This window comes from Xiphophorus hellerii, chromosome 1, assembly GCF_003331165.1.
Source record: "Xiphophorus hellerii strain 12219 chromosome 1, Xiphophorus_hellerii-4.1, whole genome shotgun sequence".
Taxonomy (NCBI): Eukaryota; Metazoa; Chordata; class Actinopteri; order Cyprinodontiformes; family Poeciliidae; genus Xiphophorus; species Xiphophorus hellerii.
This window is the reverse complement of record NC_045672.1, coordinates 32,907,095-32,928,964: the sequence shown is the minus strand read 5'-3', so window position 1 is coordinate 32,928,964 and position 21,870 is coordinate 32,907,095. Positions and strand designations below refer to the sequence as shown.

General features: G+C 43.1%; 1 protein-coding gene and 1 long non-coding RNA gene across 2 annotated transcripts; one reads left to right on the top strand and one right to left on the bottom strand.

Annotated features, from left to right (window-relative positions):
• Positions 1-1,760: 1,760 nt before the first annotated feature.
• LOC116723136 (keratin-associated protein 10-10) lies at positions 1,761-21,455 on the top strand. The gene is made up of 5 exons (XM_032567782.1): positions 1,761-1,840; positions 3,516-3,644; positions 4,362-4,484; positions 4,559-4,705; positions 19,152-21,455. Exons 2-5 carry the CDS (start codon positions 3,521-3,523, stop codon positions 19,424-19,426), a joined length of 669 nt encoding a protein of 222 aa, XP_032423673.1. The 5' UTR covers positions 1,761-1,840; positions 3,516-3,520; the 3' UTR covers positions 19,427-21,455.
• On the bottom strand, positions 10,055-12,487 carry LOC116723223 (uncharacterized). Its single transcript, XR_004339933.1, has 2 exons — positions 10,804-12,487; positions 10,055-10,440 (listed from the first exon to the last, which is right to left on the bottom strand). It is a non-coding gene; the product is annotated as an uncharacterized LOC116723223 (long non-coding RNA).
• Positions 21,456-21,870: the final 415 nt, after the last annotated feature.

The following is a 21,870-nucleotide window of genomic DNA, read 5'->3' as shown; positions in this document are numbered from 1 at the left end:
TGTGTGTGTGTGTGTGTGTGTGGTTGTTTGACCTGTCCAGGTGACCCCGCCTCTCACCCAAAACGTTTGCTGGAGGTAGCAGCTCCTCTGGACCCCAGTGGGGTCAAAGGTGTAGAAGATGGATAAATTATGCTATTACCATGAGTTTTATTAGAGGTTGAGATTTGGACTGATTTTGCAGTTGGGCAGGTTTTTTATTTTCATTTATTTACAGCGTTTGAACTGAAAACTGTTAAATCTTTCCACCCTGCTGAATGGCGCCGTGCTGGATGGCATTCTGTTCCCGTTTCTAAGCGAGTGTTTGAAATGAGGCGCGCTGACATCCATCCTTCCTTTCTGATCTCAACCCGCCGGTGACTCAGCTGATCCGCCATGTTTGAAATCTCTGCGTTTGTTATTGGGTCAGTTGTTTCGGAAACCTGATTCCAAGCTGTTGGTTTTGTCCCTGATGAAGTCATTGACAGGTTTGGCTGCTGGCGTCCCTGAAATGTCAGACGAGAAATTAATATTAAGGAATATTGATTAAGTGGATCTATAATCAAGCTGAGGATCCGCCCGACCCATTGAAGATAGGTCTGATGGGGGACCAGAAGACATTGCTGTTACCATGGTTACGGTTCTGTCTGTAGCTTCTGGAGGATAAATGAATCACTTTTTCTCATTTTCTTTTTCTTCTACATTATTTAGCTTTCTGCTGTCGGTCATTTCCTCTCCACCCGGTCTGGCATTCTGATTGGCTGGCCGCTTCCTGGAGGAGGGCATCGGCTGGCATGATGCTGCCATCACCGAACTGTTCTGCCTGTTGGTTCCCTTCCATGACCCTAGAAAGTTCTCCTGACCTGTTGCTGTGTCTCTGCTCCAGTTCTGGGCCCGGTTCTGGTCCTGCTGGAGGTTTCCTCCTGTTAGAGGGGAGTTCTTCCTCCCCACTGTCGCTACATGCATGTTCATGTACATCAGGACAACGTTAGGTCTGCTGTTTGACGGGTCTTGGTGTTTAAGGTTGTTGCTGATTATCGTAACCGGGATGAACCAGCTGCAGTTCTGAATGTGTCCAGCAGGGGGCAGCAGAGGCTCAGGGAAACCTCTGAAGCAGAACTCTGGGTTTAACTGGATCCAACAGAGAAACATCTGGAGCAGCAGAAGAAGAAGAGCTGGAGGCTCCCTGACAGCTCGAAGTGACGCTCAGAGGATTTAGGCCCACAGAACCAGAACCAGAACTCAGCAGAACCAGAACCAGAACCATCAGAAGGTTTTGGGTTCCAGATTATAAAGAATAAAAATATTCCAGTCCTGAAGCTCTCATGGCTTCCTCTGTTCCTGCTGTACTTTTCTCTTTTCTCACACTTCTTTCTTCCACCTAACTTTCCGCCTGCTCGGATAAAGCACTCTCCTTCCTGAACCTTGACCTCCAGACAGCTGGACGTCTGTCCAATCAGGAGTCTTCTGAGCGAACGTGGCTTCAAAATAAAATCCCTTTTATTGGTGTGATGTTTTAATTTCCTGAGAAGCTGACCTTTGACCTTTCATTCTCTATGTTGACATCCTGAATGTTTTCTGTTGGTTTATTGTGTCACGTTCAATGTTCTGACCCAGAATCGGAAAATAAATTGCTGAGTTTCATTTCTAACCCAGTTTCACCTTCTGAATGAAATCCGTGAAATAAATGATCATTATTATTATTATTATTGATTATTATTATTGATTATGATTATTGAGAGGCAGTAACAGCCTCCGTCTGCTCTGTGTGTGTGTGTGTGTGTGTGTGTGTGTGTGTGTGTGTGTGTGAGGGAGGCGCAGCCCCCGGAGCTCCGCAGTCAGCAGCAGACCCGCGGCGCTGCAGGTGAGTTTCAGTTTTCTACATTTTTCGGTTTTTCTGGATCCTAATTTTGGAGCTTCCGGTTGTTTTCCTGCTGAACGCAGAAAGTTCTGCTGTTCCGGTCCAGAACCCGCTGGTTTCTGGATCACTCCGTGTTTTTACATCTGCCGGTCAGAATCTGCTTCAGCCTGGAGTAAAAGCAGAACCGGTCCAGATCCAGAACCGGTCCGGAACCGTTCGGTGTTTCTAACAGCCTCGAAATGGTTTCATTCTCTGCGGCTCTTCTCAGTTGAGTCTGAACGAACCCAACAGAACCGGGCTGTGATCCGGACCGGATTCATCTGAAGACGTTACACAGTGGATAATTTACAGCAATAATTTGGTTTATTTATGGGAAAAATAAGGGTCCAAATTTTGACCATGTTATTCATTTTAGTAGTAAATGTCAGTTTCAAACTAAACAGATAGATAGAAATAAGTAGTTAACTCAAATATGAATATAGCCTCAAACTGTATATTTAGTTTAAAGAAAAATATTTGCTGTGCTAACTGAATATTTACTTCTAAATATTAGATAAAAAGTTTAGTTGGTTTACAAAATGTTTAGTTTGAAGCTAAATATTTACCACACATTTAACTAAATATTCAGGTTGAAGCTAAATCTCTAGTTTGCTAATAATGTTTTGAAGTTTTTAACATTTAAAAATGTGACTGAAAACAACACAGATTGTTTTCTCTTCTTCCAGGATCAATAAACCAAATTACTGCTTCAACGTTTCACTGCGTAACCTTACAAGCAGCTCATTTTAAGATTTATTACATTTCTGAAATTTCCTCCTCCCTCGGATCCCTCGCCGGGTCTCCGGGTCAGCAGCCCAGTCTTCCCTCCAGCCTGTCCTGGCTCTCCTCCTGGTGGGACGGGAACTCCTCAGCAGGGAGTCTCCATCCCAACCAGATGCCGCCCAGCTGGCTCCTCTCAGTGTGACGCAGCAGCGGCTCCATGATGACTGAGCTTCTCTCAGGGAGAGTCCAGTCAGGGAAACTCATTCCAGCCGCTTGTATCCACGATCTCGTTCTTTCAGTCATGACCCAAAGCTCATGACCATAGATGAGGGTGGGAACGTAGATCGACCGGTAAATCGAGAGCTTCGCTTTTTCACTGGGCTCTCTCTCCACCAGGACGGAGCGGTACAGCGCCCGCCGCACTGCAGACGCTGCGCCGATCCGTCTGTGGATCTCCCGCTCCGTTTTCCCTCATTCATGAACCCAGAGATACTTAAAGTCCTCCTCTCGGGGCAGGACGTCCCCCCGACCCGGAGAAGGCCCTCTACCCTTTGGAGGCCCTGATCCTCATCCCGACTGCGAACCGCTCCGGTATCGCTGTAGATCACGACCCGATGAGGTCAGTAGGACGACATCATCCGCAAAAAGAGACCCTGAGGTCACCAGAACGGATCGGCTGGTCCGCAGACTGTTCAACGCTACGAACAGAATCTGTGACAATGGGCAACCATGGCAGAGTGCAACTCAGAGCAACCGGTCCAACTCAGAGCAACCGGTCCAACTCTGATCAACCGGTCCAACTCTGCCTGGAAACGAGCCCGACTTACTGCCGGCGATGCGGACCAAATATTTCTGAAATATTTGTTTTAGAAAAGATAATAAATGTAATAATAACGGTGTGTTTTGTTTCTGGCAGGATGGATGCTGACGTCTCTCCACAGTGTCTCTGGCAGCACCGAGGGCGGAGCTTCCAAGCATCCCAACCAATCACAATGTGTCTCAGAGCAGCCAGTGGCCAATGAGAGGCTTCTGCGTCACTGGACAAGTGAGAAAAACTGAACGCGACCTGATTGGTTGAAAGGGGAAACCAGCATGATGTCAGAGCAGATCAGAACTCTGGAAACAGAACCGGGTCAAACACAGAGTCCAGATTGATTCTCATTTCCCTTCAGAGCGCCATCTGGGATTTCTTCCATTGACTGAAATTCTTCTGTTTGAATTTTAACCGGCCAATCAGAGACCAAAAGGAAGGATGATGTTGAGTTTGCCCCTGGTTGTAGTTTGGAGGTGGAGGAAGTAAACGAGTTCAGTCCTTATATGGAGCAACAGGGAGATTTAAAGGGCCGGAGTCGTGTAAATGCTTATAACAACTGGAGGTAACACAGTTACTGGGTTTTACCATAAAATGCTTTGACATTTTGTTTCTAGCAAAGATGGAAGGTTTTTTCACAAGGCTAAATTTCCACTTTGCTTCATACAGTAAATATACATATTTAGATACAGCTCATAAGAAAACAAACTGTTTTTTTCTCACTGTCTGAAGTGAAATCAAACCAAACTTTTCTTGTTTTATCTTAGTTAGAATTATCAAAATTAATTCTATTTGCTAAAAGCCAGAAAACTTGGCGAGAACATCGAGAATGAAGCGAAGCGTAGAACCGGCGCCGGGTTCTTTGTTCTTATGGTTCCACAGTTCCGTGTTTCCTGGTGGAGCGGCTCCTTCCTGATCTCTGACTGAATGACGCTTCCTGTTTCCTCATAGGTCAGGCTCCGCCCCCTGCCTCTGATAGGCTGCAGGAAGCCGACAGCAGCGATGAATCTTTGACCGACAGCTTCTCCACCCAGGACGTCTCTCTCCTTCTCCCCGCCCCCTACAGACAGAAAGGTGAGCAGCCCCGCCCCCTCCCTGAGGCTGAAGGTCACCTGTGAGGTCATGTGAGGTAATCTGTTATGTCCCAGGTGTGGTCAGCTCATCAGAGCCTCCCATTGGCTGCCCTCCGCCCCCCACCTGCAGCCCAGGCACCAATGAGACGCGCCTGTCGTCGACCAAGAGCCACACCTCCTTGAAGACGAACGCCGCCCACATCAAGGAAGTGGCTGGAAATGGTGAGCCAATCAGAATGAAGCTTATGAGCTGAGGTCGCCCCCAGAGGGTGGGAGGACAGAGCCCGGTTCTGGTCCAAACAGGTGACATCATGATCACCGACCATCAGAGGCTGAAGCTCATTATAGAGAGTTGAGCAGAAAGTTGAGTGGAAGGATGAAAACTCAGTGAGATGCTGAACGTTGGTGCTCTGGAACTTGACTCCAGCAGGAGGTTCTGGAGGTCAGGCAGACAGCCTGTTGACCCGGTTCCCATCTCCGGGTGGACGGGTACCGGGTCAGGAAAAACAGTAATCTGGAGGCTTCCAGTGGGCCGGAACCAGGCCAGAACCTCTGTTCTACTGGGTCAGAGTCAGGCCTGAGATGTTTCAGAACCAGAAACCAGAGAGCTGAGTCCCAGACACTCTGAGGAGGAACCAGTAGAACCAACAGAACCAGCAGAACCAGTGAGGAGGATCCCAGTTCTCTCTGAGCGTCGGCTGCTCCTGGTTCCTGAAAACACAAAAGGTTAAGTTTCGGAACATTTTGGAACATTTCGGAGCGTTTTGGAGCGTATCAGAGCGTTTCGGAACATTTTGAAATGTTTTGGTACGTTTCAGAGCGTTTCGGAACATTTCGGAGCGTTTTGGAACGTTTCAGAGCGTTTCGGAGCGTTTCAGAGCGTTTCGGAACATTTTGGAACGTTTTGGAGCGTTTTGGAACGTTTTGGGAGCGTTTTGGAACGTTTCGGAGCGTTTCAGAGCGTTTCGGACATTTTGAATGTGAACCTTTTGGAGCGTTTTGGAACCTTTTGGAACGTTTTGGAGCGTTTTGGAACGTTTTGGAGCGTTTTGGAACGTTTTGGAGCGTTTTGGAACGTTTTGGAACGTTTCGGAGCGTTTCGGAGCGTTTCAGAGCGTTTCGGAACATTTTGGAATGTTTTGGAACCTTTTGGAGCGTTTTGGAACCTTTTGGAACGTTTTGGAGCGTTTTGGAACGTTTTGGAGCGTTTTGGAACGTTTTGGAGCGTTTTGGAACGTTTTGGAACGTTTCGGAGCGTTTCAGAGCGTTTCGGAACATTTTGGAATGTTTTGGAACCTTTTGGAGCGTTTTGGAACCTTTTGGAACGTTTTGGAGCGTTTTGGAACGTTTTGGAGCGTTTTGGAACGTTTTGGAGCGTTTTGGAACGTTTTGGAACGTTTCGGAGCGTTTCAGAGCGTTTCGGAACATTTTGGAATGTTTTGGAACCTTTTGGAGCGTTTTGGAACCTTTTGGAACGTTTTGGAACCTTTTGGAACGTTTTGGAGCGTTTTGGAACGTTTTGGAGCGTTTTGGAACCTTTTGGAACGTTTTGGAGCGTTTTGGAACGTTTTGGAGCGTTTTGGAGCGTTTTGGAACGTTTTGGAACGTTTCGGAGCGTTTCGGAACGTTTCGGAGCGTTTCAGAGCGTTTCGGAACATTTTGGAATGTTTTGGAACGTTTTGGAGCGTTTTGGAACGTTTCGGAACGTTTCGGAGCGTTTCGGAACGTTTCGGAGCGTTTCAGAGCGTTTCGGAACATTTTGGAATGTTTTGGAACGTTTCGGAACGTTTTGGAACGTTTTGGAGCGTTTTGGAACCTTTTGGAACGTTTTGGAGCGTTTTGGAACCTTTTGGAACGTTTTGGAGCGTTTTGGAACGTTTTGGAGCGTTTTGGAACGTTTTGGAACGTTTTGGAGCGTTTTGGAACGTTTTGGAGCGTTTTGGAACCTTTTGGAACGTTTTGGAGCGTTTTGGAACCTTTTGGAACGTTTTGGAGCGTTTTGGAACGTTTTGGAACCTTTTGGAACGTTTTGGAGCGTTTTGGAACGTTTTGGAACGTTTCCACCCGCCAGAGAAACTCGCTGGCAGCAGGATTTCATTTCCTCGACTCGACATTGAAACAAAAACAAAAGATCAACTGGAGGCTTATCAGCTGCAGCCAGACGGCGGCTGAGCCTCCCATCAGCTCCGGGTCACACCCACTGAACCAGAACCAGAACCAGAACCAGAACCAGACAGCAAAGCTTCAAGTCAACTCTGAATTTCTTCACCTAGACCGGCGGTGTCCAAAGTGCGGCCCCCGGGCCGTTTGTGGGCCCTTGAACTTATTTTCTTCGGCCCCGGAGTCAAGAAGGTTAAAAATTTGGTCATTAAAACAGAAAACAGCTGATGACCCAGAAATGTGGAAATTGTCAGATTTACAGTCCAAAGCCCTTTTTGTTTTTTTTCAAAATATCTTCATTAGAATTTTAGTGGCTTAAACAAACAACTTGATTAGTATGCAAATTGTGGCAACAACAATTTGTTGTGGCAACAACAATTTGTTGTGGCAACAACAATTTGTTGTGGCAATTGTTGTTGAACAGTCAAAACTCAAGTCAAGTTTTGACTTGAACAGTATTACTGTTCAAGTCAAAACAAAAAAGTACAACAAAATGTCTCACAATCCTGGTTCCAATGCAACCATCACATATTTTACATATCGTCTTTAAATTGAGATTTTAACAGTGTATGTCCTCAAACAGAATTGTCTTTGGGAACTGCAGTTAACTTGTTCTTGTACCGTCTTCTGAGATGTTCAGATCCTTGAACATCTCCCTAATGAAGGGATCCAGATGAACTCAAACAAATCTTCTTTTCCCTTTAATATATATAATTTTTTCCAGAGCCATTGGTTTATGGTCGGTCCATGAGTCTTTTTCCAAAACATTGATATTCATCTTTTCGCATTAAGCAAACTTAAGTTTATAAATGTCCGTTCATTTTTAGTATAATTATGTTTTTCAGGGTACAGTCCAAACACAAACAGCTTTGGCTCAAGAATTATTTGTTTGGAAATTATTTTCTCAATTACATCTTTTACCTCTTTCCAAAACAGTGTAATTATCCTCCATGCAGTGAACCAGAGTTCCTCTGTCCTCTGTGCATGTTGGACAAACATCAGGAATCTCCCTGTTGTACCTATTAAGGTCCAGTGTTATTATATAAACCTGCATTAACCATTTGAACTGGATCATTTAAAGAGATGTGTTGATAGAGCTGCTGTTTGCCAGTTTACATGCTGTTTGCCAATCTTCCTCAGAAAACTCTAGCAGTAAGTCTTCTCTCCAAGCCTTAAGTCTATCATGAGATCCTTCTGATATATGTAACATTACTGAGTGATAAAACTCTGATATGATTCCTTTCTTCAAACTGTCCTTTGTTAACATTTTTTCTAAAGTTAATTTGGCTCTAAAGTCAACTCATTATTTTGATTTGTTCTTATGAAGTTTCTGAGTTGGAGATATTTAAAGAAATGTTTCCTATCTAGGTGAAATTTCTGTTGCAGATCCTGGAAGCTCATTAGTTTGTCTGAGTCTGGTTCATAAAGATTCTGAATCATTTGGAGTCCTTTGTTTTTCCATACTTTAAATATTAAATCAGCTCTACCAGGTACAAACATCGGTTACCCCCCACTGGACTGAACCGCGATAAACAACTTGGTTCATGTAAAATTTTTCTTACATCTCTCCATACTCTTATTATATTCTTAAGAAATGGATTTTTAGTATGTTTCAGAAGCTTTGATATTGAATTTTAATATAAATATGAAGGCAGAGTCAATTTCAAATCCTGAGTCTCCATGTCAGAGACTCAGGATTTGAGTCCAATGTCTCCACATTGGACATTCTCAGTCCAATGTGGAGAATGATTACTGTAATAAAACATCATAGATCTCAACTGCACAGAACAGTAATACCAGAGAAAATTTGGGCACTTCAAGCCTCCTCGGTCATAAGGAGGTACAGTAAAGATAAACGGAGTCTGGACTTCCTGTTGTTCCATAAAAACATAACATCTTCTTCTTTATTTGTGAAAATAATTCAGGAGGAGGAGGAAGAGCAACATTCTGAAATATATAGAGTAACTTTGGCAATATGTTCATTTTTATTATATTTATTCTTCCAATCATAGATATTGGTAGTGGCATCCATCTTTCAAATGAATTATCTACTTCATTCAATATGAGTTTATAATTGGTCGCAGCAACCTGTTGAAGATCTGAAGAGATGTTTACCCCTAAATATTTAAATTCATGAACTATTTTAAACTGTAAATCATCAGAGGATGGGCTAATTCTTTCATTAATAGAACAGAAGACTTGTTTTTGTTTATTTTGTATCCAGATATCTCACTAAATAATTGAATTATTTCCATAATAATTTGTATTGATGGACTTCATTTTGACATGAATAAGGTCACATGGTCTGCGAACCAGGAAATCCTGTTCTGCAGGTCCAGCAGTGATTCCATGAGATGAAGGTCTGAGCGAATCTGACCTCTATTGATCTTTATTGGCTTAGATATGTTTCTGTTTGTTATTATTTCAGCTGAGGGATTATTGGATAATATTTTAACCCATTTTACAAAATTGTTTCCACAATTGAATTTTTCCATAACTTGAAAAAGATATTCCCAGTGAACCCTATCGAACGCCTTCTCGCCGTCTAATGATAAAAGAGCAGAGTCTGAGGTATTTTTATTATAATAAATTATGTTTAATACTCGCCTCACGTTATGAAAGCCTTGCCTCCCCAAAATAAACCCGTTTTGATCTCGGTTAATTGTATTTGGTAAAACCTTTTGTAAGCGTCGCCATAGCAACTTAGAGATTATTTTCAGATCAGAATTTAGCAAACTAATCGGCCTAAAGTTGTTATATTTATTTGGAGATCTGCCTGGCTTTGGCAAAAGAATAATCATGGCAGCGTTTACTGAGGGGGGGAAATCATTTGAATGAAAAATGTCTTTAAACATGTCTAATAATGGGGTCAAAAGTTTGTCTTTAAAGGTTTTATGTAGATCTATTGGAAGGCCGTCTGGTCCTGCTCTTTTCCCTGATTTCAGATTATCGTCAGTGGCTAACTCTAACTCTTCTTTTGTCATTTCTAGATTCAAGTTGTCCTTGTCTTCCTCTGAGAATTTAGGTATATTTAAATTATTTAAAAATTGATTTATGTTTTCTAATTTTATGTTTATTTGTGCTTTATACAATTCTTCATAGTAGTTCTTAAAAGCTGCATTAATTTCTTGGGGGTCTTGCAGGTTTAGTTTGTTTGATATAATAGATGTGATTGGTTGTTTAGTTTCTAACTGGTTTAGTTGCCATGCCAGTAACTTGCCCGCTTTGTTGCCGTGTTCATAAAATGTTTGCCTGAGTCGCAAAAGACTTGATGCAGCTTTTGAAGCTGAATATTTATCATATTCTGCTCTCAAAATCAATAATTCCTTTTCTAGTTGTGGGTCATTTCCCTTATTTACTTTAGCTTGAATTACTTTTATTTTATCTTCCAACTGTATTCTAGTTTTTTCAGTTTGTTTTAGACCCTGTATAACTAATAATATGTCCTCTAAGGAAGGCCTTAAATGCTTCCCATTTTATACTTGCTGTTGTTTCTGTAGTATTAATTTGGATCAATTTGTGTTCCTAAATATTTCACAAAGTTTTCGTCTTGTAACCATTTATGTTGAAATTGCCATCTTGGCGGGTCTCTCTTTAATTTATCATCTTTATAAACCAAACAACACGGAGATGATCTGAAATTACAATATTGTCATAGTAACAATCTTGAATTTAAACTGCAACTCTGTAGAAATTAAAAACTAGTCTGTTCTGGAGTGGGTTTTAAAAGTACTTGAATAGCAGGAGTATGTTTTATTAGCTGGTTTTTCTCTCCAAACATCCAGTAACTTCAACTCCTTCTGTATAAAAGGCGCTGCCATTTCTGTATTTTATTTTGTAATGTTGGTTTAGAGAGTATCCTAGGAAGTGACGTAAGTCGGAGTTTAGTGCTGCGCTCTGCTCATGGGAGCAATTTAATATACTTCCGGGTCAGTTTGCTGCGTTCTCAGCATGTGAGACCGCATTCATGGTGTAGTCTTGAGAAGTGATGCTCCGAGTGTTAAGTTGATGACGGAAAACTGCTGGCAACACTGAGCATCACGACGAATAAACCAGTTCGCATCTAAGTCAAGTTTGATCTCATGTCCTCCTTCCTGTATCCTGACCGATACACCATCCTGTTTGCTGCAAATAACCTAAGAACCTAACCTAATTAACACCTTCATCATTCTATGAACTGCAGCTCTACAGTTGTTATGCGACTGATCTAGTCCGGTTGATCTATCCATGTTTGGATTTAATGCACAATTAAAGTCCCCCCCCCCATTATGTGTGATCCTTTAAGCGTTGACAGGGTGAGGAATAAATCATTGTAAAAATTACTGTCATCCACATTGGGTCCATATATATTAGTTAAAATTAGAGTTTCTGACATTCGGGAGCCTTGGAGTATTAGGTACCTTCCTCTTTTATCTTTAATAATGTTTTTAATTTGCAGTGGCACTGATTCATGTATTAGAGTTATAACTCCTCTAGAATGGGAGGCAAACGGTGCCGTGTATATAAATTGCCCCTCCACCTCCTCCTAACCTTTAAGTTGTTCTCATCAAGAAGATGCGTTTCCTGAAGAAATACAATTTTAGAGTCCATTTCTTTCAATCTATTCATCACTTGCTTTACTTTTTGGAGGCGTTGAAGACCCCTGCAGTTCCATGAAATAAAATTAAATTTTACGATTTGAGGCATAAAGTAACAAAAGTAGCGGGTTGCTTAACCTTATAAAAATGTGAGACACAACAAAACCGGATGTCAGAACACACATCCAACACACAACACACAAACCAAACCCTTCTACCATTTTCCTTCCCCAAACTGGGAGAGTCCCACCATATCCTTTAGACTCCCCTTATGGCCAGGAACCAACCCACAACCAGTGAGGATCAGCAGAACCACTCTTGGCCTATTCTGGAGAAAATACCCCCGTTGCTGCTAAATAACATTTTTTACCACTGAAATTTAAAAACCTTTTAAAGGACCATTTTACATTTAAATGCTTATTGTTACAAAATTAGGAACGCAGATATGTAACAAACTTAGGAACATAAATATATAACAAGCACTGAAATGCAAAGAGGAATATGTATACTGTATAGATACTGTATGTATACTGTATGGATACTGTATGGATACTGTATAGATACTGTATGTATACTGTATAGATACTGTATGTATACTGTATAGATACTGTATGGATACGCGCGAACTGTAAGATGTCATATAATAAATTTAGTTATTTGGTACTTTACTTTACATACCGTCGTTCTTTACTCAGTGCTCTGTGTGTCCTGAGCTCTCTTGAATTTTCTTGAGAAACTCACTTGCTTCCCCAGGTGTTTTGTTTTCATAAGTCACTAAAAGTGTTGCAGGCTGAGTTGCTCCATTGCCAATGCCCAATTTACGCAGCTCCTCCCGGATCGGACCGAACTTTTTCCTCAGCTGGTGAAGCCCGGTGGCCAGGTCGGGGTAGAAGCGGACCCGTCGTTCCTTGTAGAAGACGTCCTTTTTCCCGTGCAGCTCCAATGACGGCTTGCCTTTCTCGGTAGTTGAGGAAGTTCATCATCAGGCTCTCGGTCGGGCAGCGCCGTCTGCTCCGGGCCCAATCTGTGAGCTCTTTCCAAGCCCACTGAGGGTTGCAGCGCCTCGATCCCCAACGCCCCGGTATCCACTTCTAAAAAAGCACAGAAATCTGAACCTTCGGCACCTTCTGGCAAATTCACGAGCCTTAAGTTATTCAAGCGAGACCTTGTTTCCAAGTCCATGAGTTTGTCCTCCATCGATTTATTTTTAGCCTGCAAGGTGCTCACGGTAGCTTGTAGCTTAGCCACTTCGTCTTCCGCGGTGGAAATCCGGTCCTCTATGTTCTGTTCTCCGATATGTATATTTAATAAAATCTTGAGGCTACACAGAACCACGTGTGAGACATCTCCATCTTAGCAGGTACTGCTTTATTCTGGTCCGCCCCCGAACACAATACAGCACAAAGGTTCCTATCCACCGATAGCCTGATACTACATCCCCCTTTCTGAATGGGATATGTTATGAGGGTTTATATACGAACATGTAGAACTGTAAACTTAAATCACACACCAGAAAGATGCACCCTGTGGAATACCCAAGATTAACTCAGTATCTTACTAGTACTTTTCCCACAGTAGAATGTGCTAGAACTTTAACTTGTTATTACTGTTTATTTATCTGTTTTACACTAAAGGTGCACAAACTTAAATCTCTTTCCAGTCACAGTTCAGCATTAGAACTAAGACATATATAAATCTCAGAACATTAAAGTATTCTCTATAACATTTAACTTTAGCTACTAAGAGGAAGGGGTGGACTACCCAAATCCTCTATCTGAGTGTGGGGATTATTCTGCCCCATGCAGGAAACTCACTCAGTTCCTATGAACAAATATAATCATCCAGATAGGCTGGAGGTCTCCTACTTCTCAGTGAAACTCGACTCTCAGGTGGTGGAGTCTGATGGCTAACCTCCTGCTGGTCTTCATCTGGAACAGGTATGTGTGGAGAATTGTGAAGATTTCCTTCAGGTAATGTCTCGTGTGGAACAGCAGAAGTTTCAGGTGGAACAACAGATGTTTCAGTTGCTCCAGGAGTGTGTGAAAGGTGGCAGCTATTCCTTCTCAGCATGCCTCTGGGTGTCTCGATGATGTAGGATCGAGGTGACCCTGCTCCAGACACTACTGTTCCTCTGGTCTTCAGATCTGTCACCCACACCTTCTCACCTGGATGTAGGAGTGACATGTTGCGGGCCCGGTGCCTCCGGTTGTAGTTTTGTCTTTGTTTCTGTCTATAATCGGTTTCTGCAGTCCTCAGCTTTTCCATATCAATAATCTTTGGCGTTAGCTGAGACTGAGTAACAGGAACAGTTGTCCTTATCCTCCTTCCCATGAGAAGCTCAGTTGGACTGAATCCATTTGCTAATGGAGCGGAACGGTAGGCCATAAGAGCAAGATACGGATCCCCCACCTTTTTAAGGAGATTCTTGGTAGTTCTGACTGCTCTCTCAGCCTCCCCGTTGCTCTGAGGAAAATTTGGGCTGGATGTTTCATGACTGAAACCCCATTCCTGTGCAAATCTTCTGAAGGAATCCGAAGCAAACTGTGGCCCATTATCAGAACGGAGACGCTCTGGTATGCCATGGCATGCAAAGATGGACTTACAGTGTTCGATAACTCCCTCAGATGTTGTGGTAGTAAGCTTTGCAACTTCAAAAAATCTGGAGAAATAATCCACGATCATCAAATATTGTTGGTCCTTAAACTGGAAAAGATCAGCTCCCACCATGACCCATGGTCTTTGTGGGAATTCAGTGGGCAGTAGTGGCTCTTTGTGTTTAGTTCTCTCCCTACAACACGTGTCACAGGTCTCCAACAGCTTAATCAGCTCGCTGCTGAGACCTGGCCACCACACTGAATGTTTGGCCCTTTCTCTACATTTAGTTATCCCCAAGTGACCCTCATGTAGCTTTGACAGAATGTCCTTTCTGAGAGAAGCTGGAATCACTATTCTGCTACCATAAAGAAGCAGGCCATTTTGAACAGTGAGTTCACCTGAAAATGGCAAATAAGGCTGGAAACCTTTCTCAATAGAGAATTTATCTGGCCATCCTTCCACACAGAATTTTTTCAGTCGTTTGAGTATGCTGTCGCTGTCCTGATGTCTTTGGATTTCCCTCAGTCATGGTTCCGTGGCAGGTAAACATGCAACGACTGAGTCAACATACAAGTTGATCTCCTCTTCTTGCAGTCCTCCCAAATCGTTGGGGATTGGAGCTCTGGACAAAACATCAGCTGTAGCAATATTTTTGCCAGCCACATGGGAAATACTGTAAGAAAATCTCATTAGTCGCAGTATGCGAGGAGGAAGCTCGTTTAGACTCTTCGACCCCAGCAGCGGAACTAATGGCTTATGATCGGTTTCAATGTGGAACCTCTTCCCGGTCAGAAACTCTGCGAACCTCTCACAGGCCCATGTTGAAGCAAGAGCCTCTTTCTCAATCTGAGCATACCTCTGCTCTGTGTCGCTGAGAGACCGTGATGCATACGCCACTGGCCTCCATCCTGTATCAGCGTGTTTCTGGAGAAGAACTGCACCGAGTCCATACGATGATGCATCTGCTGACACACATGTTTCTGCATTCGGGTCATACAATGCTAGTCCTGGAGGTGTTGTCAGATCTGTTTTAATAGCGTCAAAAGCTTGTTGCTGTGGTGGACCCCATGACCACATATTTGACTTCTTCAGAAGATCTCTCAAGGGTCGGGTTTTCTCTGCCAGGTGGGGGAGGAACTTCCCAAGATGGTTCACCATACCCAGGAAGCGTCTCACCTCACTTATATTTCTGGGCTCCCCCATGGCTCGTATAGCACTCACTTTATCCGGGTCTGGACTGACTCCTGATGCATCAATGACTTGTCCCAAGAACTTTATTCTGCGTTTAGAAAACTCACATTTGTCATTTAGCGTAACTTTCGCCTCCTGGAGTCGAAACAGTGCCGTCCTCAGTCTTTCATCGTGCTCCTGCTGCGTCGTCCCCCAGATGAGGACATCATCCATCTGACAAAGGACTCCATCCAGGCCCTCCAGAATCCGTGTCATGCGTTTCTGGAAGTGCTCTGGTGCTGATGAAATCCCAAAGCAGAGCCGATTGTAGCAATAGCGCCCAAAAGGTGTAATGAAGGTGGTGAGCAGGGAAGACTTCCTTGACAGTGGAATCTGCCAGAATCCAGCATTGGCATCCAATTTGGAGAACACTTTTGCTCCTGCTAGCTGTCCGAGCGTGTGCTCTACTGATGGGAGTGGATGTTTTTCTCTCATGACATATTTATTCAGTTCTGTGAGATCAATGCATATCCTCACCTTGCCCGAGCTCTTGGGAACCACCACCATAGGTGCACACCAGTCTGTTGGCTCCTCCACTTTGGTGATGACCCCTTCCTGCTGCATACGGTTGAGCTCCTCTTTAACCTTAGGCAGTAGGGGGAGGGATATCTGCCTCGGCGTTGAGAGGGAGAAAGGCTGCGCATCTGGTGACAGAACAATGTTATACTCGCCCTCCATCAGTCCTAGTCCTGTGAAAAGTTTAGGAAACTCCTGTTTCACAGCATCAATCGAGTCCAAACCTATTTGGTTTACCCTGGCAACCAATTTTAATGCCATTGCGGCACGCCCACTCAGCAATGATGTGCATAAATCCTTCACAACATAGAGGTCCTCCTCAGTACTAACACTGTTGTTGCTGAGTGTTGCTGTAAACATGCCTTTCACTTTTAATCCGGTGCCTCCTGGTCCCTGCAGGATTTTCTTTGGTTTATCTAATTTGCCAAATTGGTACTGCGAATACAGTGTTCCTGGGACAGCAGTGACATCAGCTCCGGTGTCTATTTTAAATACAGTCTTATGCTTGTCCACCAGTATGTCAGTCATCCATGGATTGTCTTTAACGTCTGTAGAAAGCGATCCCAGAAAAGCAACATCATTGTCTGTATGTGTGCTTTCTGTTGCAAACCCAGCATTCACTTGACATATTTTTTTATTTCTGCAGACCCTAGCAAAATGTCCCTTTTTCCCACAATAATTGCAGGCTGCTTCTCTAGCAGGGCATTGCTGCAAACTGTGTCCTTTCGTGTCCCCGCATCTTCTGCACTGTGCCTTTTTATCTTGTGTAGCTTTTGTGACGACATATTTGTGTGGCGCCTTCCGTTGCGTGGAGCGCGCGCTCCCACTCGCGTGAACGCGGTCCAACTGCGCGCCAGCAATGTCTGACTTGAAGTTAGCATGAAGCATTTCCTGTTGCTTTTTTACTAGCTCGCTCTGACGGGCTCTGTTTAACGCCTTCTCTAGCGTCAGTTCAGCGTCCATTTGTAGCTGTTCTGATAGTCTTTTATCTCTCAGACCCACGACGAATCTGTCCCGCACCATCTCATCATGCAAAGTCCCGTATCCACAGTATTCAGCCAAACAGCCGTCAATGAACTCACCCCGTCTCCTGTTGGCGCTGATTGAATTTCGCCCGCTCAAATATAACATTCCGGCGGGCTACGAAGTGAGCATCCAGCCGTCCCTCAACAGTCTCGTACTCACTCGCTTCTTGCGGAGTTAGATGCAGGGAAACCAGTATATCTTCCGCCTCGTCCCCCATGGTTTATATCAGCGTATTTACTTGGTTTTCGTCCGCTTGTGTCTCCAAACCAGACGCGATACGAAACCTCTCGAAACGCTTTATCCACTTCGTCCAGTCTTCAGCTCTGAACGTGAACTTTTCTGGCGGGGTGACTTGAAACTGGTTCATGACGTTGTCCTTCTTATTTTATTCGAGCCGTCAGTTCTCACTTGTTCTCTCTTCGCTTAGTAGTCTATACTTCTGACACCATGTTCTGTTCTCCGATATGTATATTTAATAAAATCTTGAGGCTACACAGAAGCACGCGTGAGACATCTCCATCTTAGCAGGTACTGCTTTATTCTGGTCCGCCCCCGAACACAATACAGCACAAAGGTTCCTATCCACCGATAGCCTGATACTACACTCTACTCGCGACATACGTTCATTGTAATCTTTCATTTCTTGTTTTACATCTTGTAGTGTCACCATCACTCCATCAAGTTTCGCGGAAAACTCGCTTCTTAATGACTCCAATGCCGCCAGGATTTGATCTGACTTACTATTTTCAGACTCGCTTGTCCCTTCCTGCGCAGCCATCTTTGTTAGCTTTGTTAGCTTCTCCACCGAACACCGTCGTTTGCTTGGATGCTTCGCTTTTCCCTTTGTGTTTAGTCGAGCTAGTCATTATACATCAGTTTGTCCTTTTTTTGCATAAATCTTTTGTGAACAGCGGTTATTTTCCCCTTATTAGAGCAACAAGCAGCAGGGCGAAGTTCTGTACGTCTTGTCACGTGGCTGCCATAACCGGAAGTCCCCCTTTTTGTGTTTTTAATAATATACAGATTTAATTTTAAAAAAGAAATAAAATCACAAAAAATGAATTTTTGCATATTTTTTATGAAATTTCCCGCTCCTCGTAGTTTAAATTTACCAGCAGGGCAAAAAGTTTGTACACCCCTGATGTCGGCGTTTCCTTTTTCGGGGCCTGTCCTGTTGGACGTGTCCTCTGGTCGACCGGACGGACAAACTGACACATTAAGTCTTTACAGAGAACAAAAAACTGCAAATGAGACCAAATGTGAAATACTTTTGCCTCCATAATTTGTCATGATTGGAAGTGAAATAAGAAAAGTAGTGATGTTACGTGATGTGCCGAGGCTTCGAGGCGTGTGTCGAGTAATGGAGGGGGCGTTTCCGTAAAGCGCGTATCGAGGCTTGCTTCATTTAGGGGAGGAGCCGAAAACGATGACGTCCGAAGCCTCGCTGCCCGGCTGTACCACGTGACTGCTTCGGGAAGTGGCTCAGAGTTTGGCGCGGGGTTTGACAGCTTTAGAAACCCCACAGGCTCCATTCAAAATGTGGGTTGTTGTAGGCGAGTTGCAGTCAGTTGAGAGAGTGGATAGAGTTTTGATAGTTTGGATAGCAGAGTTTGGATAGTGGTTATTTAGTTTGAGACAGTTAGTTTGGTGTTTGGAGAGTTTAGGAGAGAGATAGATAGATAGGAGATTTAGGAGAGAGAGGACAGGATAGGAGTAGGATGGAGCCAGCGAGAAAGAGGAGGATTTCTCCTATGTGGGAACATTTTGATTTGATAAGCCCTAACAAGGTAAGGTGAACTGAACATTTGCAGATGCATTATGTTTGCTTATGAGGAACTGTATTTTTCACAGTTTCTTATTTTCTGTAAAGGTGAGGTGTTTATTGTGCTCTAAGGAGTTGGGGTACAATAATAACACCTCATCCATGTAGTGTCAAAAAAGAGAAATCGTTTGAAACCAAAAACTGTGGAGAAATTGTTGTTTCTTAATAAAAATGCATGAAATCATCCAAGTTACACAAGCATTAGCCTATTCACTACCCCCTCCCTAGTTCCACAAGCACTTTCACTGTCCTCTGCCTGATTAAGCCCAGGCCATTTTTCTAGAGTCACAGAAAAACATTATTACACAACATGCCATATCACATGACACTACTATTTTGGGAATAATTACACACAGAGGATACATTCAAACAATATTTTATTATACACATATGTGTATACATAATTTATGTAGACAAATGATTTCGTCCTACACCTTTTGTGACGTCATTCCCAAGAGCCATAATAGACAAAAATTCAATGCATCACACGTGTTAAGATACAGCTGGCTGTGATTATACACCTGGCCAGTAGGTGGTTTCGTGTGCACATGAAGCTTCAAGAAATGAACCCTTTCTGAACCAGTTGGCTCAAGTGGTTCAATGCCTCATGAGGCTTCATCTCACCATCACTAAAGAAAAGCATCGTATCTGATTCTCCTCTGCGCTAATTGAACATCTTTTCAGACGTTTTCTTCTGAATTAAAATGTTTTCACTTTTCAGTTTTCCCGATTGTCCCTGCAGACTGCTGCGTCCACTGCCTGCTGGCCTGCCTGTTCTGTGAGCTGCTGTCCATGTGCTCGGCGCTGGGGGAGTGTCTGGCCTGCGGCGTGGGCGGAGCCAGTTGCTGCGACTGCGCGGCGTGCTGCTGCTGCTGCGTGGAGGCGGCCGGGGAGGCGGCGTGCACGGAGGAGGCGTGCCAGGCGGTGTTGGACTGCGGGATGTTGGAAAACTGCTGCGCGTCATCTGACTGCCTGGAGGTCTGCTTGGAGTGCTGCGCCATCGTCTTCCCTTCATAGGACGGCCAATCAGGGGAAGGCTGGATGATGATGTCACAGCAAAGGACAGAAACTCTTGGATTTGGTCTGAACGATCCGCATCCCGTTTTGAGCTCGGATCAGCACAAAGGTTCTCCGAACTGAACATAAAAGAAGAAGCAAGGAGCCGACTGTAGAGACAAATATTTATGAAAAATATGAAAGAATAATTTAATTAAACAAAATCATCCACTTTCTAACACCCTTGTCCTTAGTGGGGTCAGGAGGAGCTGCTGCCTGGACAGGTCACCAGTCTGTCGCAGGGCATTGTTTTTTATCAGCCCTTCTAAACAAAGTCACTCTGGGATCAAAAGGTCAAAGACCCATATCTCATAAATTAGGATTACGTTAATTTTGTATTATTTGCATGTGATCATGTTTATCTTCATGTTAGCATGTCGCTATGTTAGCATGTCGCTATGTTAGCATGTTGCTATGTTAGCATGTCGTCATGTTAGCATGTCGCTATGTTAGCATGTCGCTATGTTAGCATGTCACCATGTTAGCATGTCACTATGTTAGAATGTCACTATGTTAGCATGTCGCTATGTTAGCATGTCACTATGTTAGCATGTCACTATGTTAGCATGTCATCATGTTAGCATGTCGTCATGTTAGCTTGTCGCTATGTTAGCATGTCACTATGTTAGCATGTCACTATGTTAGCATGTCATCATGTTAGCATGTCGTCATGTTAGCTTGTCACTATGTTAGCATGTCACTATGTTAGCATGTCACTATGTTAGCATGTCATTATCCACATATAAACATCAGAATCAGAAACATTTAGACCTCCATCCAGATGCTGGTTGAGAAGACAGAAAGCAAGCAGAAATAATAAGAAGCAAATTCTGTTATGATGAGAATTTATCTGAGGTTTTCTTCTGGCAGGAACATCCGGACCAATCAGAGCTCTGGTGGATGATGGAGCTGATTATCAGGTGCTTTATATGTGAGAAAGAATTTGAGATTTTAATCTGAATTCCTGAAGGATTTATGGTTGGCAATACCTGATACCATCAGGTATATCATCAGCATAATAAAAATTTATTCCATCAGTCTTAGTGGAAAAGACTTTATAACAAAGGTTAAAAGGCAAAAAAATATATTTTTGACATTTTTTTGCTGATGTTAAGATGTTGCCGTTCTCCAGGATTCTACTTGTGTCGCAGATTTACACAAAAATACAAACTGATCGCACAAACTCGTGTTTTATTTGTACAAAACAGTCACTGATTACATCATCATTGAAATTCTAAGGCCAACGATTGGCTGCTGTACATTCAGTGTTCTTCAGACGCTTCGTGGCCGTAAACTGTCTGCAGCTGCTATAAACTTTTCGGTGACGTGTTTGCGTCAGAGATTGACAGGTCGGCGGGGCGGGGCGGATGGGACAGGATGTGCACCCGGTATGAACAGGAAGTCTGTGTTTGTTGGAACAAAGGCCAGGACATTCAAACAGGAAACGGGAAACCACTGAGAAGACAGCGGCTCCTGACCTCTGACATCAGCGCAGAATCAAAGACAAACCTCCTATTTTTCCCTCTGTGTTTGTTAAAAAAAATCCATTTCAGTCCACTGATTAAACTTGAATTAGATTAACTAAAACACATTTAGTGTCTCACATAACCTTATTGCTGAAGGTCCTCGTGAGTTGGCTGCAGACAGAGCTAGAGGCCCCAAACTGCAGGTCAACCAGAACACACACCTCCAGAAACAAAACTGCTTTTCTCACCAGTTTCTGTCACTTTCAGTGAACAAGATTTAAAGCGCCCCCTGCTGGACAACAGAACACAGATGAACGTAACTTAGTTACCTAAGAAACGGGAACAAAATATTACTGTTAATGTATATTTGTTTTTTATTTTCAACTTTACAATTATATGTTGATGACATACTAACCTATGAGCTGAAGTAAACTCCCGCTGAAATGTGTTTTGATAATTTGTTCAGCAGAGATCTTATTAATTTGTGATTTTTCTAATAAAGTTCTAAAAATACTCAAAACTCATCAGACAGATCTCTCTGCTTCCTTTATTTTCAGATCTGATTTACTTTTGAAGTAGGAATTAAATAGTTTTGTTAAACCATTTAAATCCTATCTTCTTTCTCAGTAGGTATCTGTTTTTATGAATGACTACAATAAATATCTATGAAGCCTAATTTGAACTGATGTCACACTTGTGTAATACTTATGGAATCCCACAGATGGCAGCATCTCCATTGTAGTCAGAGTATCTGTTGCGTTTATATTGAAATGTTTCTGTCTTTTGAAATTTGATTTCTGCCACATTATTTGCAGAGATTTAATTTTCCAATTTTATGTTAAATTATCAAATAAAATGTAATTTTTTTCTATTGAAAACAGTCTCCATATTCTCTGAACACATCTGTTTCCTGAATTTTCTTCTTTCAGCTATTTTTGA

Excerpts from the sequence above, each read along its gene's own strand:
- LOC116723136 (XM_032567782.1), top strand. The coding sequence starts at position 3,521 with ATGCTGACGTCTCTCCACAGTGTCTCTGGCAGCACCGAGGGCGGAGCT. Across the intron at positions 4,485-4,558 it reads CGCCCCCTACAGACAGAAAG|GTGTGGTCAGCTCATCAGAG; the intron begins GTGAGCAGCCCC and ends GTTATGTCCCAG. Across the intron at positions 4,706-19,151 it reads CAAGGAAGTGGCTGGAAATG|ACTGCTGCGTCCACTGCCTG; the intron begins GTGAGCCAATCA and ends TTGTCCCTGCAG.